This window comes from Saimiri boliviensis, chromosome 1 (assembly GCF_048565385.1).
Source record: "Saimiri boliviensis isolate mSaiBol1 chromosome 1, mSaiBol1.pri, whole genome shotgun sequence".
NCBI lineage: Eukaryota > Metazoa > Chordata > Mammalia > Primates > Cebidae > Saimiri > Saimiri boliviensis.
The window spans coordinates 141,524,691-141,543,917 of NC_133449.1; the positions used below are offsets into that span (position 1 = coordinate 141,524,691).

At 43.7% G+C, this 19,227-nt stretch overlaps 1 protein-coding gene across 2 annotated transcripts in view; it reads left to right on the forward strand.

The window, feature by feature from the left end:
* The window catches only part of SNTB2 (syntrophin beta 2), a 135,022-nt gene that overhangs the window by 107,194 nt on the left and 8,601 nt on the right, over nucleotides 1-19,227 (forward strand). For both annotated transcript variants that reach the window (XM_039477691.2, XM_074405468.1), the window contains exons 5-6: nucleotides 2,242-2,438; nucleotides 18,427-18,611. In XM_039477691.2, the coding sequence (XP_039333625.1) occupies nucleotides 2,242-2,438; nucleotides 18,427-18,611 (382 nt within the window). The remainder of the gene's footprint in view (nucleotides 1-2,241; nucleotides 2,439-18,426; nucleotides 18,612-19,227) is intronic.

The following is a 19,227-nucleotide window of genomic DNA, read 5'->3' on the forward strand; positions in this document are numbered from 1 at the left end:
AAGCGCTGGGATTACAGGCATGAGCCACCACACCTGGCTTGATTTCTGTAAAGTTTAGTGGTGCCAGTACACAGATGTATTTTCAACTTTTGTTATTCTTTAGTATTATGTTGACTATGTTAGTCTTTTGAGTTTCCATACAAACTTTGGAATCAGTTTGTCACTATCTACAAAACTTGCTGGGATTTTAATGGGATGGCATTGAATCTGTAGATCACGTAAGGAGAATTGACATCTTAATATTGAGTCTTCCTACCCATGAACATAAAATATCTGTTTTTTAGATCATCTGCTTTCTTTCAGGAAAGTTTTGAAGTTTTTTTCAGAGAGATTCTATACATATTTTGTTGGATTTATGCTTAAGCATTTCATTTTATGATAACTGACATAAATGGTATTATGTGGTTTTTTTTTTTTTTTGGACCTGAAGGAAGAATGGTATTATGTTTTTAATATAAGATTTCAGTTGTTCAAAGCAACTGACTTTTGTATATTAGCCTTATATCCTGGAACCTTGCTATAATTGCTTATTAGTTTTAGGAGTTGTTTACAGGGTCTCACTCTGTTGCCAAGGCTGGAGTACAGTGGCATAATCATGGCTCACAGCACCCTCGACCTTCTGGGCTCAAGCAACCTTCTACCTCAGCCTCCCAAGTAGCTGGGATCACAAGTGCACACCACCATCCTGAGTTTTTTTTTTGTAAAAATGAGGTCTCCCTATGTTGCCCAGGTTGGTCTTGAAATCCTGGGCTCAAGAGATCCTTCTGCCTCAGCCTCTGAAAGTACTGGGATTACTGGTGTGAGCCACTGCATGCATCATGCAGATGTTTTATTTTTCTGTTTTGGGGGATTTTAAAAATGTAGACAGGCCAGGCGCGGTGGCTCAAGCCTGTAATCCCAGCACTTTGGGAGGCCGAGGCGGGTGGATCACGAGGTCAAGAGATCAAGACCATCCTGGTCAACATGGTGAAACCCCATCTCTACTAAAAATACAAAAAATTAGCTGGGCATGGTGGCGTGTGCCTGTAATCCCAGCTACTCAGGAGGCTGAGGCAGGAGAATTGCCTGAACCCAGGAGGCGGAGGTTGCGGTGAGCCAAGATCGCGCCATTGCACTCCAGCCTGGGTAACAAGAGCGAAAACTCCGTCTCAAAAAAAAAAAAAAAAAAAAATGTAGACAGTCATGTCATTTGTGAACAAAGACAGTTTTATTTATTTTGGAATTATTTTTTTCACATAACATTTCTTTATAGGTCAAGGAATTCTAGAGACAAATGCAAAAAAGCAGCATGAATTTTTAGATAAAACCCAACTTTATGTTCACTGTGCATCTTTACTAACTGAAACCACTCTGCATTTCCCCAGAAGAGATATTCACTGCCTTCTGCCATTAGAAGTTCTTTGTTGATTGGACAAGAGAATGTTGTTAAAAATACATACATTTTAAGGCCGGGCACGGTGGCTCAAGCCTGTAATCCCAGCACTTTGGGAGGCTGAGGCGGGTGGATCACGAGGTCAAGAGATTGAGACCATCGTCAACATGGTGAAACCTCGTCTCTACTAAAAATACGTAAAATTCGCTGGGCATGGTGGCACGTGCCTGTAATCCCAGCTGCTCAGGAGGCTGAGGCAGGAGAATTGCCTGAACCCAGGAGGCGGAGGTTGCGGTGAGCCGAGATCGCGCCATTGCACTCCAGCCTGGGTAACAAGAGCGAAACTCCGTCTCAAAAAAAAAAACATACATTTTAAGCTCTTTTGCTGAAATGTTTGAAATGCAGTTAGCGATCCATTTTTTCTTACAGAAGCTTATTTTTCCTCTGAAGTTATTACTGTTAATTTACTTATTTCCTAATCAAAATCATAACTTTTTGATACACATAATCTCTGGGTAACATAGAGGAGCTCATGGAAAATTAGGGCCACAGTTCACCCAGCTAAGTATTTTGGCCAGGCCCAGTGGCTCACGCCTGTAATCCCAGCACTTTGGGAGGCTGAGGCAGGAGGATCATTTGAGCCCAGGAGTTCAATACTAGTATTTTGTCTTACTGTGGCACCAGGGGTCATTTATGGGAAAACAGAATGGTTTCTATTTCATAGACTATAATCTTACTTTGAAATGTATGTATCTAAAAACTGCTATTGGCTTTTATAAGTTTCTGCTTATCAATGAGCACAAATTCCTGACATTTTTCTCTGATAATGCCATAGTTACTTTTGATTTCTGCTCTGTTTGTGGTCCTAGGTTGGTTCATTCTGGCTCTGGATGTCGATCCCCCTCCCTTGGATCTGACCTTACATTTGCTACCAGGACAGGCTCTCGACAGGGCATTGAGATGCATCTCTTCAGGGTGGAGACACATCGGGATCTATCATCCTGGACCAGGATACTTGTTCAGGGTTGCCATGCTGCTGCTGAGCTCATCAAGGAAGTTTCTCTAGGTAGAGATGCTTACTTTTTATTTCTAATAGTAATTAAATGGAACTGTTATATAGTGATGCACTGCATAATGACATTTCAGTGATGAATTGTGTATTCAACAGCAATCCCATCAGGTTATAACACCATATTTTTACTATACCTTTTCTAAGTGTACATATGTTAAGATACACAAATGCAGCCTGGGCAACATGGTGAAACCCTCACCTTTACCAAAAATACAAAAAAAAAAAAAAAAAAAAATTAGCCAGGCATAGTGGTGTGCGCCTGTAGTCGCAGCTGCTCAGGAGACTGAGTGAATTGAGATGATACCACGGCACTCCAGCCTGGGCAACCAGGATCTCACTCTGGTTGCCCAGGCGGGGGTGCAGTGATGTCATCTCAATTCTCAATCTCATAAACAAGATACACAAATGCTTACCATTGTGTTACAGTTGCCTACAGTATTCAGCACAGTAACATACAGTATAAGTTTGTAGCCCAAGAGCAATAGGCAATACCATATAGCATAGGTGTGTAGTGGGCTGTGCGAACTAGGCTTATGTAAGTATACTCTATGATGTTCATATAATCACAAAATCATCTAATGATGCATTAGACATTTCTCAGAACATATTCGTGTTATTAGGTGATGCATGACTGTACCATAATCTGTTTTAAACTATTATCATTTGTGCCAGGCTTTAAAATGTGTTAAAATATGGCAACTAAAAGTGATGATGACAGAAAGAAACCTGGTTTCTCTTATTTTATTAGCAGTTTTTTAAAGCCTGATACATGACTTGAAGCACATTTATAATACCATATGTAGAACATGGCATTTTTACAGTTCATTTTTTTTTTTTTTTTTTTTTTGGAGACAGAGTTTCGCTCTTGTGACCCAGGCTGGAGTGCAATGGTGTGGTCTCGGCTCACCGCAGCCTCCGCCTCCTGGGTTCAGGCAATTCTCCTGCCTCAGCCTCCTGAATAGCTGGGATTACAGGCACGCACCACCATGCCCAGCTAATTTTTTTTTTGTATTTTTAGTAGAGACAGGGATTCACCATGTTGCCCAGGATGGTCTCGATCTCTTGACCTCGTGATCCACCAGTCTCGGCCTCCCAAAGTGCTGGGATTACAGGTGTGAGCCACTGTGCCGGCTGTTTTTTCTTTTTCTTTCTTTCTTTTTTTTTTTGAGACGGAGTTTCACTCCTGCCACCCAGGCTGGAGTGCAATGGCGCAATCTGGGCTCACCGCAACCTCCGCCTCCTGGGTTCAGGCAATTCTGCCTCAGCCTCCTGAGTAGCTGGGATTACAGGCACGTGCCACCATGCCCAGCTAATTTTACGTATTTTTAGTAGAGAGGGGGTTTCACCATGTTGACCAGGATGGTCTCGATCTCTCGACCTCGTGATCCACCCGCCTCGGCCTCCCAAAGTGCTGGGATTACAGGATTGAGCCACCGCGCCCGGCCTGTTTTTTCTTAAGAGTGGAGATCTCTGCCACACAGGCTGGAGTGCAGTGGCATGATCCATCATAGCTTATTGCAGCCTTGAGCTTCTAGGGATCAACGGATCCAGTTTCAGCCACTGGAGTAGCTGCCCAGCATTTCTTTCTTCCTTCCCTTCTCCCTTCCCTCTTTTCCTTTCCTTTCCCCCTTCTCCCTTTCCTCTCCCCTCTTTGCCTTTCCTTTCCCTTCCTTTCCTTTCATTTCTTTCGATAGGGCCTAGCTTTGTCACGCAGGCTGGAGTGCAGGGATGTGATCTGAGCTCACTGCAGCCTTAAACTCTCCTGTGTTTAAGTGATCCTCCCTCCTAAGCCTTCCTAGTAGCTAGGACTACAGGTGCTCACCACAGCACCCAGCTAATTTAAAAACAATTTTTTGGAGAGATGGAGTCTCACTTTGTTGCCCAGCCTGGTCTCAAACTCTCTTGGCCTCAAGAGATCCTCCTGTCTCAGTTTGCCAAAGTGCTGGGATTATAGGTGATGGCACCTGGCCTTTTCACTTTATTTATTTTTTTCAAGACAGTCTTGCTCTATCCCCTACACTGGAGTGCAGTGACATGATCTCGGCCTACTGCAACCTCTGCTTCCCAGGTTCAAGCAATTCTCCCATCTCAGGCTCCTGAGTAGTTGGGATTACAGGCAACTGCCATCACACCCTACTAAGTTTTGTATTTTTAGTAGAGACGGGATTTCACCATGTTGGCCAGGCTAGTCTTGAAATCCTGACTTCAGGCTATCTGTCCACCTAGGCCTCCCAAAGTGCTGGGATTACAGGCGTGAGCCATTGTTCCCCGGCCTTCAGTTTATTTTTTTTAGAGATGTCTTACTATGTCACCCAGGCTGGTCTTTAACTCCTGGCCTCAAGCTATTCTCGGTGTTAGCCTCCTGAGTAACTGGGATTATAGGCACAAGCCATTGTGCCAGTTCTCATTTAATCTGTATTTAATAGCATAAGGACTAGCTAGGCAAGGTGACTCACACCTGTAATCCCAGCTATTCAGGAAGCTGAGGCATGTGGATTGATTGAGGACAGGAGTTTTAAGACCAGCTTGAGCAATAAATAGAGGACCCTATCTCTAAAATGAAAAATGAAGCTAGGTACAGTGGCTCACGCCTGTAATCCCAGCACTTTGGGAGGCTGAAGCTGGCCCATTGCTTGAGCCCAGGAGTTTGAGACCAGCCATGGTAACATGGTGAAACCTCATTTCTACTTAAAATACAAAAAATTAGCTGGGAGTGGTGACATACATCTGACACCAGCTCGGGAAGCTGAGGTAGGAGGATCACCTGAGCACAGGAAATCAAGGCTGCAGTGAGCTGTGATAGTTCCACAGCACTCCAGCCTTGGTGATGGGAGCAGGACCCTGTCTCAAAATAAATTAATTAATTTAATTAAGTGAAAAAAAATTAGTCAGACATGGTGGTACACACTGTAGTCTCAGCTGCTTCAGAGGCTAAGGTGGGAAGATTGCTTGAGCGCAGTCTAGGGCTGTAGTGCACAGTGATCAAGCCTATGAGTAGCCACTGTACTCCAGCCTGGGCAACATAGTGAGAACTTGTCTCTTAAAAGTAACTAAGGACTCATTTACCAAGTACTAGAAACATGGACTCTCCAGTTAAGAAGATTGAATCTAAGCTGTGGATAGCCCTTAAAATATGAGTATCTAGCAAGCTTATGGCTATGGAAAAATAAATGATTTGAAATAGAAGTTCCTCCACCAAAGTTTGAAAATGTGTGTCCAACGCTTATTCAAATAAGCACCTAAAGGAAATCAGGTTGGTGGTTGCTTTCCATCGTGATGGCGCCCTCTTGTGGCTAGTTGTCATGAATTTGGGGTATTGTTTGTTAGTGTGTGAGTGTGTGTGTGTGTACACATATGTATTTGCAAACTTTTTTCTTTTTTTAAAATTCTTTTTGGCTTTGCACAAAACAAAAACCTTTATTTAACAATACTGGCAGCTGGGCATGGTGGCTCATGCCTGCAATCCTAGCACTTTGGGAGGCTGAGGTGGGCAGATCACCTGAGGTCAGGAGTTTGAGACCAGCCTGGCCAACATGGTGAAACACCATCTCTACTAAAAATACAAAAATTAGTTGACCATGGTGGCACATGCCTTAAGTCCCAGCTACTCGGGAGGCTGAGGTATGAGAATTGCTGAAACCTGGGAGGCAGAGGCTACAGTGAGCTATGATCACACCACTGCACTCCAGCTTGGGCAACAGTGGGAGATTCTGTCTCAAAAAAAGAAAGAAAGAAAAAAATTAAAAATCAGTATTGGGCCAGGCAAGGTAGCTCATGCTTGTAATTCCAGCACTTTGAAAGGCCAAGGTGGACAGATCACTTGAGTCCAGGAGTTCAAGACCAGCCTGGGACACATGGTGACACCTCATCTCTCTTGGAAAAAAAAAAGAGTAAATAAAGTTTGAAAAAAATACAGTGTTGGAGTTGGGGTGTGGTGGCTTACACCAGAATGACACTGGGATGCTTTGTGTCCCTGTGGGCAGCTGAAGGGTTAAGCCAGCACACTCATGCCCTTTGCTGGCATCTAGGGTCACTGTATCATCCTCAAGAATTCAAGGGGATATGCTTTCCAAATTGAGGAATGCAGCTTTAGATTTTCAGCATTTTTTAGTTCTTTTGTGTGTGTGTGTGTGTGTGTGTGTCTAGCAGCTAAATTTCATTTTGCAGGTAAAAGCTTCCCAGGCTCGTAGTTGTTTAAATACGATGGCTAGAGGAAGGGAAGAGTGAGAACCAGCTGGTTCTTTTTATTTTTAAATAGACAAAAAGAACCATTTTGTGGGAATTTGAAACTTTTTTGTTCCTATTCACAGCTATATTTTGGAGGTGGGGGGTGTCTTGCATTGAAACAGCTGGTTTGTTTTTTTGTTTTTTTTTTGTTGTTTGTTTGTTTTTTTGAGAATAGCCTCCCTCTGTTGCCCAGGCTGGAGTGCATTGGTGCAATCTTGGTTCACTGCAACCTCTGGCTTCTAGGTTCAAGCAATTCTCCTGCCTCAGCCTCATCGAATAACTGGGACTACAGGCACACACCACCACGCCTGGCTAGTTTTTTTGTATTTTTAGTAGAGACGAGGTTTCACCATATTGGCCAGGCTGGTTTTCAACTCCTGACCTCATGAGCCACTGTGCCTGGCCGGAATAGCTGTATTTTTTTTACATCAACTTCCTTTTAAAACCATATAGTTGTATTTTAATATCACCTTGGTAACTGTTAGAATAGCTATTATTAAAAAGACAAAAAATAACAGATGCTGGTGAGGATGCAGAGATCTTATACACTGTTGGTGGGAATCTAAATCAGTATAGCCATCACAGAAAACAGTATGACTATTTCTTTTTTTTTTTTTTTTTTTTTTTTGAGACAGAGTTTCGCTCTTGTTACCCAGGCTGGAGTGCAATGGCGCGATCTTGGCTCACTGCAACCTCCGCCTCCTGGGTTCAGGCAATTCTCCTGCCTCAGCCTCCTGAGTAGTTGGGATTACAGGCACACGCCACCATGCCCAGCTAATTTTTCTGTATTTTTAGTAGAGACGGGGTTTCACTATGTTGACCAGGATGGTCTCGATCTCTTGACCTCGTGATCCACCCACCTCGGCCTCCCAAAGTGCTGGGATTACAGGCTTGAGTCACCACGCCCGGCCCAGTATGACTATTTCTAAAAATAAAAATAGAACTACCTTATGATCTAGCAGTCCTACTACTGTCTATCCAAAAGAAGAGAAATTAGCATATCAGAAAGATACCTGTACCCCCATGTTTATTACAGCACTATTCATAATAACAAAGATATGGAATCAACCTAAGTGTCCATCAGCAGACAAATGGATTAAGAAAATATATTATATATATACCATGGGATACTATTTGGCCATAAAAAGTAATGCAGTCAGGCCATGTGCGGTTGCACACGCCTGTAATCCTAGCACTTTGGAAGGCTGAGGCGGGTGGATCACCTGGAGTCAGGAGTTTGAGACCGGCGTGACTAACATGGAGAAACCCCGTCTCTACTAAAAATACAAAATTAGTGGGACATGGTGGCACATGCCTGTAATCCCAGCTACTTGGGGGGTTGAAGCAGGAGAATCATTTGAACCCGGGAGGTGGAGCTTATGGTGAGCTGAGATCACCCCATTGCACTTCAGCCTGAGCAACAAGAGCAAAACTCCATCTCAAAATAATAATAATGCAGTCATGTCTTTTGTAGCAAAATGGATAAAACTGGAGGTCATTATGTTAAGTGAAATAAGCCAGGCATAGAAAGACAAATAGCATGTTCTCACTCATATGGGAGCTAAAAAAGTTGATCTCATGGATGTAGAGAGTAGAAGATAAATACTAACTGTTGGGACGGGTGTGTTGTGAGGGGCTATGAAGAAGGGTTGGGTAATGGATATAAACATACAATTAGAAAGAAGGAATAAGTTATAATGTTCAAGAGTAGAGTATGGTGACTGTAGTTAACAATAATGCATTGTATAATTCAAATAGAAGAAAGGACTTAAAATGTTCCCAACACATAAAATTGTTAAATATTCAAGGTGATGGGTACCCCAAATACCTTGACTTAATCATTACACATTTTACACATGTAACAAAATATCGCATGTAACCCTAAGATATATATAAATATTACATATTTATATAAAAATATTACCTTGTGGTTCACACCTATAATACAAGTATTTTGGGAGGCTGAGGAATGTAGATCACTTGAGCTCAGCCTGGGCAACATGGTGAAACCTCATCTCTACAAAAAAAATACAAAAATTACCCAGGCCTGGTGGAGCATGCCTATAATCCCAACTGTTCAGGAGGCTGAGGTGGGAGGATTGCTTGAGCCTGGGAAGTCAAGGATTCAGCGAGCTGTGATCACATCACTGCACTCCAGCCTGGGCAACAGAACAAGAACCTGTCTCAAAAAAAAAAAAAAAGTTGGGAAATTCAGAATTGTCTATTAAAACTATAGTTGGCACAAAGAAATCAGTTAAGCTGTTCCTTGTCTCTGTATGTTTTGGTTACAGTTTACTCACCTAGAAAAATTTCAGTGAATACCTACTAAATGTGACGAGTAAATGCAATACACAATCTTCCTAATGTTCATTTTGTTTTAAACCTTGATTAGGGTATAGTTACAGTAGAACTAATCAATGATCCTTCTGGTACCGAAGGACATTTTCCTTCTTGCGAATATGAACTTCAAAATGAATAGACATGGAATGCAGCTAGCTCACTTCCTGAAGTACATTTTCCAGTTGTTATAGGGTTTGAAAGTATTTAAATAATTGTGGGTCGGGCACGGTGGCTCAAGCCTGTAATCCCAGCACTTTGGGAGGCCCAGGCGGGTGGATCACGAGGTCAAGAGATCGAGACCATCCTGGTCAACATGGTGAAACCCCGTCTCTACTAGAAATACAAAAAATTAGCTGGGCATGGTGGCACGTGCCTGTAATCCCAGCTACTCAGGAGACTGAGGCAAGAGAATTGCCTGAATCCAGGAGGCGGAGGTTGCGGTGAGCCGAGATCGCGCCATTGCACTCCAGCCTGGGTAACAAGAGCGAAACTCCGTCTCAAAAAAAAAAAAAAAAAATTGTATAGTATACTTTTTTTTTTTTTTTGAAAGAGAATCTCACTCTGTTGTCCAGGCTGGAATGCAGTGGCGCAATCTCAGCTCACTGCAACCTCTACCTCCCTGGTTCAAACAATTCTTCTGCCTCAGCCTCCTGAGTTGCTGGGACTACAGGCACATACCACCATGCCCAGCTAAGTTTTGTATTTTTAGTAGAGACAGGATTTCACTATGTTGGCCAGGCTGGTCTGGAACTCCTGACCTCGTTATCCTCCCGCCTTGGACTTTCAAAGTACTGGGATTACAGGTGTGAGCCACCTTGCCCAGCTGTATAGCATACTTTTTAAAGACTTATTTTCATCATACCAATTATTTAAGCCATTAAAGTTTTTAAATCATACAAGAACTTTATGAAGGTACTTTTTATGCCTGTAGCTTTGGTGATATGAAGACTAAGAAGCAGTAAATATAGAAATTAGATTAATAAAAATGAAGAAAATCTGGGAGAAGAGAAGCATTTAAAAGGATTTATATTGTTAAAATATATGAGGAAACAGTTTTCTGTGGCCATATTTTTCACCATTTCTTAGAAATTCTCAAGTTCTTTTTACCCATCTATTTGGCAAACATTTTTCTGTGTATACTCTGTGCTTTTACTAGCTGTAATAAAATAAGGTAAGCATAGCTCTTATCTTTAAAGTAGGAAGGACAGAAACCAAAAGAATAATAGGGATATGTCAGGGCTGTCATAAGGCATAAATGAAATACAGGCATCGCCTAATCTTCACATACAACTCTCTAGGGCAGATGTTGTCACCTGTATTTTCAAGATATGGGAACTGGTGTTAGTATGGTTAGGACTTGAATTGGGGCCTTTTTGAAGTCCAAAACCAGAGCCTTAAGCCCCTGAATTTCTCTTAATGACTCATTCTTATGACCAGGTTAAACTTCTGAAGGACATACAATATCAGTCTAATTTATTAAGTTAATAAATATTTGGTGAGTGTTTTAGTATTTACCAAGTGCTGTGCTTTGTAATAAAAGAAAAATAAGTAAGACCTACTTCATGTCTTTGACTAAATAACAATAAGAGAGGAACACAGTGTCAAGTTCTTTGTGACCCTGGGTGTGATGAGCTGATTTTTCCTATGTGCTGTCACTGGGAAGGATGCCCCAGCCTTTCTCTGAGACAGTCCTGGATAGTCAGGCCAGGTCTAACATGAAAGACCTATTCCCTTCTGGGTTGCTCTGAGTGACACACATAATCCTATGACTCCTGAAGAGATTGACCAGGGGACTTGCTGGAAACACTAGATAGAGCCCCCCAGAGTCCCAGAAACAGGACCTGTAGCATAGAACTCTGTCATTCGGTTCTTTGTTCTTCATGACACACTGATAACCACCAGCAGTTCTCATTTAAAAAAATACAAAGTTGACCAAGCACTGTGACTTGTAATCTCAGCCTGTAATCACTATGTAATTACACTATGCCTGTAATCTCAGCACTTTGGGAGGCCAAGGCAGAAGGATTACTTAACACCAGAGTTCGAGACTAGCCTGAGTAACACAGCAAGACTCCATCTCTATGAAAAAAAAAAAAAAAAAAAAAAAAGCTGGGCATGGTGGCGTACACCTGTGGTCCTAGCTATTTGGGAGACTGAGGCAAGATAATCACTTGAGCCCAGGAGTTTGAGACTGCAGTGAACTATGATCACACCATTGCACTCCAGCTTAGGCAATAGAATGAGACCGTGTCTCTAAAAAATATATAAATAAGCCGGGCGCGGTGGCTCAAGCCTGTAATCCCAGCACTTTGGGAGGCCGAGGCGGGTGGATCACGAGGTCGAGAGATCGAGACCATCCTGGTCAACATGGTGAAACCCCGTCTCTACTCAAAATACAAAAAAATTAGCTGGGCATGGTGGTGCGTGCCTGTAATCCCAGCTACTCAGGAGGCTGAGGCAGGAGAATTGCCTGAACCCAGGAGGCGGAGGTTGCGGTGAGCCGAGATCGCGCCATTGCACTCCAGCCTGGGTAACAAGAGCGAAACTCCGTCTCAAAAAAAAAAAAAAAAAAAAAAAAAAATATATATATATATATATATATATATATATATATATATATATATAATAATAAAATAAGCCTGGGCAACACAGTGAGACCTCATCTCTACCAAAAATTTTTAAAATTAGCCAGGCAGCCAGGCACGGTGGCTCATGCCTGTAATCCCAGCACTTTGGGAGGCCGAGGCGGGCGGATCACAAGGTCAAGAGATCAAGACCATCTTGACCAACATGGTGAAACCCCATCTCTACTAAAAATACAAAAAAATTAGCTGGGCGTGGTGGCGTGCGCCTGTAGCCCCAGCTACTCGGGAGGCTGAGGCAGGAGAATTGCTTGAACCCAGGAGGCGGAGGTTGCAGTGAGCCAAGGTCACACCACTGCACTCCAGCCTGGCGCCCAGTGATGGAGTGAGACTCTGTCTCAAAAAAAAAAAAAAAAAAAAAAAAATTAAAAAGCCAGGCATGGTGACGCATTCCTATAGTAGCAGCTACTCAGGTGGCTGAAGTAGGAGGATTGCTTAAGCCCCGAAGGTTCAGGCTGCCACACTGCACTCCAGTCTGGGTGACAGAGTGAGACCCCATCTCAAAAATAAATAAATAAATAGACACAAAGTGGGTAACATATACATTGGTTGTACTACCTACACAAAATGGATAAATACAACACTGGTTGTATTTACTAGTGTTCACCTTAGTATAATGCCAATTTTTTTTTGAGATGGAGTCCTGTCACCCAGGCTGGAGTGCAGTGGCATGATCTCCGCTCACTGTAGCCGCCGCCACCCGGGTCCAAGCGATCATCTTGCCTTAGCCTCCTGAGTAGTGGGGATTACAGGCGTGTGCCACTATGCCCAGCTAATTTTTTTTTTTTTTTTTTTTTTTTTTTTTGTGACGGAGTTTCGCTCTTGTTACCCAGGCTGGAGTGCAATGGCGCGATCTCGGCTCACCGCAACCTGCGCCTCCTGAGTTCAAGCAATTCTCTTGCCTCAGCCTCCTGAGTAGCTGGGATTACAGGCACGTGCCACCATGCCCAGCTAATTTTTTTTGTATTTTTAGTAGAGATGGGGTTTCACCATGTTGACCAGGATGGTCTCGATCTCTCAACCTCGTGATCCACCCGCCTCAGCCTCCCAAAGTGCTGGGATTACAGGCTTGAGCCACCGCGCCCGGCCAATTTTTGTATTTTTAGTAGAGATGGGGTTTCAGCATCTTGGCCAGGCTGATCTTGAACTCCTGACGTCGTCATCCACCCATCTCGGCCTCCCAAAGTGCTGGGATTACAGGCGTTGAGTCACCACACCCAACGAATACTGATTTTTTAATTTATTATTTATTGAGCCATTTGTCCTCCTAGCTTTATTAAATTACTATTAGGGAGCCTCTTAGAAAGCCATCTCTAATGTATGTTTTACACTTAACAACATCCTGGTGTGAATAAACCAATCCCCCCTACCCCTAACTTAGCAATTTGAGAAGTAGTAGCTAGAGCAGTAAAAGGAAACCGAGATTGGTGGGGATGGCAAGGGCCATGGAAGCCAAAGGAAGAGTGTTTCAATGGGAGGAAAAGTCAGTAGGAGTTATTGTATCAGTTGGGATGGTTTATGCTGAAATTAATAGGACATGGCCACTGAGACTAGAATAAATATGAAATAAATATCTTACATAAAAGAGAGCAAGAGTGACAGAGAGGTGTCTTCTCTTCCCAGTCATAGATCTTTTTAACCTGATTGAGCCAGTTTGGCTCATATGTCCACTCTGAACCAGAACAATCACCAGAGGAAACTCATGCTCTGATTGGCCCAGAAGCTGTCTATCCATAAGTTGGGAGTACCCTTCCCTGAAAAACATTAGAACACAGTAGAAATCTGAATGAAATTGGGGTTTGCCTATAAAGAAAAATAGAGAAATAGAAGCTGATAGATAGCCAACAATTAGTAGTACAAGTACCAAGTAGGACAGGCCAAAAAAGGAGGTTGGATTTAGCATTATGGAGATAATTGATGCCTTTGGGGAGAGATGTATGATGATTTGATGGCAGTGACAGATTGCAGAGGGCTGAGGAGTGGACATGAAGTGAATCATGGGCAAACTGAGTAAATAGCTCTTTAAAGAAGTTATGAGCTCTTTAAAGAAGTTATGAAGAGGAGGAGAAAGGTCAGTGGTCCTTGGAGGTAAGGTAACAGAGTTGAGTAGTGGCATTTCTTTTTTTTTTTTTTTTTTTTTTTTTTTGAGACTGAGTCTCGCTTTCTGACCAGGCTGGAGTGCAGTGGTGTGATCACGGCTCACTGCAACCTCCACTTCCCAGGTTCAAGCGATTCTCCTGCCTCAGCCTCCTGGGTAGCTGGGACTGCAGGCATGCACCACCATGCCCAGCTAATTTTTTTTTTTTTTAGACACAATTTCGCTCTGTCACGCAGGCTGTGGAATGCAGTGACACGATGTCAGCTCACTGCAACCACCACCTCCTGGGTTCACATGATTCTCCTGCCTCAGCGTCCTGAGTAGCTGGGATTACAGGTACATGCCACCACACTTGACTAATTTTTGTATTTTTAGTAGAGACGGGTCTTCAACATTTTGGCCAGGGTGGTCTTGAACTTCTGACCTCAGGTGATCTGCACATCTCGGCCTCCCAAAGTGCTGAGATTACAGGCATGAGCCACTGCGCCTGGCCCAGTGGCATTTATTTTAATAATGAGAGAGACTTGAGCTTTTAAAAGAGTGAATGGGAGGGATCTGATTCAGAGGGACGTATTGAAAACACAAGAGGTAGAAAGAGTAATCAGTTCTTGTACAGTTTCTAGGAAGGTCGGGGTAGATGCAATCCAAAGCACAGGTGAGGGGATTAGCCTTAGCCTGAAAGAGGGACAGATGCAGGAGAGGAAAGAATGGAGGGAGATGTACAGCTCTGTTTTAGCTGTTGAAGTGGGCAATGCCTTTTACTGCTCAGTAATTTGGGCCATAAACATCCCTGGCTTTTTCTCCATCCCTATGTCCAGCTGCAGTTATAGGCCACTTTTATGTTGTTTGAATTTTTTTATTTTATGTTATTTTTTAGAGACACAGTCTCACTGTGTTGCCCAGGCTGGAGTGCAGTGGCACGAACATGGCTCACTGCATCCTTGACTCTCCAGGCTGAAGAGATCCTCCCACCGAAGCTTCCCAAGTAACTGGGACTACAGGTGCATGCCACCATGCCTGGCTAATTTTTGTAATTTTGGTAGAGATAAAATCCCACTATGTTGTCTGGACTTAAACTCCTGGCCTCAAGTGATCCTCCACCTCAGCTTCCCAAAGTGCTGGAATGACAGGCATGAGCCACTGTGCCCAACCAGTGGTTTGAATTTTTTTTTGAGACGGAGTTTTGCTCTTGTTGCCCAGGCTAGAGTGAGTGCAACGGTGCGATCTTGGCTCACTGCAACTTCTGCCTTCCAGGTTTAAGTAATTCTCCTGTCTTAGCCTCCCGAGTAGCTGAGATTACAGGCATACACCACCATGCCTAATTTTGTATTTTTTTTTTTTTTTTTAGGAGAGACAGGATTTCTCCATGTTGGTCAGGTTGGTCTCGAACTCCCAACCTCAGGTGATCCACCTGCCTCGACCTCCCAAAACAAAATCAACATACTGAATTTTTTACTGACTTATTTATAAATTGGAGTGGATAGTGGATATATAGCCATCCAAAATCTTTCTAAGTGAACCAAGACATAATAAGCCACCTGCGACAGCTCAGATCTTTGCTAATAAGCTCCAGATGTTATCCCATCAAAAAAGAGCCACTCCTCTTACTAGAAGGGGAATTTATACTTTAAAAAAAAAAAAATGCCACTTCTCACAGGTGCCTGCCCTACACACACACACACACACACACGGGCCACTCCTCTTACTAGATGGGGAATTTATACTTAAAAAAAAAAGCCACTTCTCTCAGGTGCCTGCCACACACACACACACACACACACGTGTTAAATCAGAGTCAAAGGCTTATTTCCCTTATCTCTGGTTCATTACTCCTAAGACCCTCTGAGGTAAGGGTGAGGGGTGTCAGGCACTTAATCACCATTGCCTCACCTGTGTGATCTACTGAACGTTTAGGGAAAAACTGTTTAATTGGTTCTGTTTGGTACACTTATATGACCAGATCACAGTCTCATTCAGAAGAACCTGGTACTAATTATAAATTTTAAACTAAAACAAACTCAATATCTAGACCTAAATACATTAAGTTTGAAGATTCTGTTTTTTAAAAAACACCACACACGCACACACACACACACTCACACAGTCACATTTGGTTTCCTTTTCTTTCTTTTTTTTTTTTTTTAAGACCGAGTTTTGCTCTTGTTGCCTGGTCTGGAGTGCAGTGGCATGATCTCGGCTAACTGCAACCTTCTCCTCCAGGGTTCAGGCAGTTTTGTCTCAGCCTCCCGAGTAGCTGGGATTACAGGCATGTGTCACCATGCCCAGCTAATTTTTTATTTTTAGTAAGAGGCGGGGTGTCTCCATGTTGGTCAGGCTGGTCTTAAACTCTCAACCTCAGGTGATTCGCCCACCTCAGCCTCCCAAAGTGCTGGGATTACAGGTGTGAGCCACCGTGCCCGGCAGTTTCCTTTTCTGGTTCTCCAGGGGAAACAATCCAAAACAGACAAAGAAATCTCAGGGGTCAAGCACTTTGGGAGCCCGAGGTGGGTGGATCACTTGAGGTCAGGAGTTCCAGACCAGCCTGGCCAACATGGTGAAATCTCTGTCTCTACTTAGTATACAAAAATTAGCCAGGCATGATGGCAAACACCTGTAATCCCAGCTACTCAGGAGGCTGAGGCATAAGAATGGTTTAAACCCAGGAAGTAGAGGTTGCAGTGAGCCAAGATTGCACCACTGCACTCCACAGCCTGGGCGACAGAGTGAGTCTCTATCTCAAAAAAAAAAATCTCTCAGGTCAGGTGCAGTGGCTCACACCTGTAATCCCAGCACTTTGGGTGGGAGGCTAAGGCAGGTGCATTGCCTGATCTCAGGAGTTTGAGACCAGCTTGGGCAATATGTGGAAACTCCGCCTCTACTAAAAAATACAAAAAATTAGCGGGGTGTGATGTTGCCCACCTGTTATCCCAGCTACTTGGAAGGCTGAGGCATGAGAATTGCTTGAACCTGAGAGGCAGGAATCAATCGAGATTGTGCCACTGCACTCCATTCTGGGCAACAGAGCAAGATTCTGTCTCAAAAAACAAGGCTGGGTGTCATGGCTCACACCTGTAATCCCCACACTTTGGGAGGCCAAGGTTGGTGGGTCACTTGCAGTCAGGAGTTAAAGACCAGCCTGGCCAACATGGTGAAACCCTGTCTCTACTAAAAATGCAAAAGTATTAGCAGGCTGTGGTGGTGTGCGTATGTAATCCCAGCTACTTGGCAGGCTGAGGCAGGAGAATCACTTCAGCCCGGGAGACTGAGGTTGCAGTGAGCCAAGGTCATGCCACTGCACTCCAGCCTGAGTGACAGAGGGAGACTAAATCTAAAAAAAAAAACAAAAAAGAATCTCAAAATTTCTCTTTTTAAAATTTTTTCAGAGATTGCTCTGTCACCCAGGCTAGAGGGCAGTGGCATGATCATAGCTCACTGCAACCTTGAACTCCTGGATGCAATTGATCCTCCCACCCCAGCCTCTCAAGTAGCTGGCACTATAGGCACGTGCCACCATGCCTGGATACATTTTTTTATTTTTAGTAGAAATGAGATCTTGCTATGTTGCCCATGCTGGTCTCCATCACCTGGCCTCAAGTGATCCTCCTGCCTTAGCCTCTCAGAGGGCTGGGATTATAGGCATGAGCCACCACACCTGGGGCATTTGCCAGTCTTGATGACCAAAATTGTTTTCTCTCAATTCAGATGTATCCTTTGAATTTTGTCTTTGATAGGATTGACTGTGTCTTTTGCTGAGTCAAGCCTTTAACTTTGATGAACATAATCTTTATCTTCATCCCAATGTCAACCAAACCATGTCACAGCCCCTGAAAGGCCTCTCTGCCTTTGTTCCCTTCGTTGTTCCTTCTTGCCCAGTTCAGTCCTTCTGCCTCTTCCTCCCTGCCTGTCCAGTTTTACCAATTCTGTTCCCCACCCTGCACCGCCCCGAGACATAGTCTTACTCTTGTCACTCAGGCTGGAGTGCAGTGGCGCTATTTCAGCTCACTGCAATCTCTGCCTCCCTGGTTCAAGCTGTTATCCTGCCTCACCCTCCCAAGTAGCTGGGATTACAGGCATGTGCCACCATGCCCAGCTAATTTTTGTATTTTTAGAAGAGGCAGGGTTTCGGCATATTGGGCAGGCTGGTCTCAAACTCCTGACCTCAAGTGATCCACTCACCTCGGCCTCCCAAACTGCTGGGATTACAGGTGTGAGCCAATGCACCTGGGCCAGTTTTACCAATTCTTTAGGGCTTATCTGAAGCCACATCTTTCCTTGACTTTGGCCTCATTCAGTTTGTTGTTTGCTTATGTTCTATACATTCTGCCTTACACAGTTGGGGATTTTCTGTTTATGCCAATGCGTTACAAAGTCCTTGAGAGCAGGTACTGTGTCTCTTACTTCTCCTTCTCCAGTGCCCTGCACAGCCTACACACACTTGCCAGCACGAGCGTTCAGTGGGAATTAAACTGAATCAGATGTCAAGGAATGTTATGGTCATTTCTGCCTCATCTCAGTGACCAAAACAAAACTCACTTTAGAAGGTTCCATATAGGTTAGGCATCACACATTCTCAAGAAAATAATATTTTTCCTATTTTAAAGTCAGAAGAATCCCTTTTCACTTGATAACTGACATAGCAACTTTAAAACTAATGTTTCTTGCTTTTCCTCAATAGGCTGCATGTTAAATGGCCAAGAGGTGAGACTTACTATTCACTATGAAAATGGGTTCACCATCTCCAAGGAAAATGGAGGCTCCAGCAGCATACTGTACCGCTACCCCTTTGAAAAGCTGAAAATGTCTGCTGATGATGGCATCCGAAATCTATACTTGGATTTTGGTGGTCCTGAGGGAGAACTGGTAAGAGTGTTTCTGAAACACATGTGTATCTAATAGATGTTCTCTCTTTTCTTCTCATTACTTCTTACCCCTTATGTACAAAATCATGGACTGACATTCCATTTAGAACAGTGAAATTTTGGCCGGGCGCGGTGGCTCAAGCCTGTAATCCCAGCACTTCGGGAGGCTGAGGTGGCTGGATCACGAGGTCAAGAGATCGAGACCATCCCGGTCAACATGGTGAAACCCCGTCTCTACTGAAAATACAAAACATTAGCTGGGCATGGTGACGCGTGCCTGTAATCCCAGCTACTCAGGAGGCTGAGGCAGGAGAATTGCCTGAACCCAGGAGGCGGAGGTTGCGGTGAGCCAAGATCGCGCCATTGCACTCCAGTCTGGGTAACAAGAGCAAAACTCCGTCTCAAAAAAAAAAAAAAGAGCACGCGCCACCATGCCCAGCTAATGTTTTGTATTTTTAGTAGAGACGGGGTTTCACCATGTTGACCGGGATGGTCTCGATCTCTTGACCTCGTGATCCACCCACCTCAGCCTCCCGAAGTGCTGGGATTACAGGCTTGAGCCACCGCGCCCGGCAAAAAAAAAAAAAATTTTTTTTTTGAGATGGACTTTTGCTCTT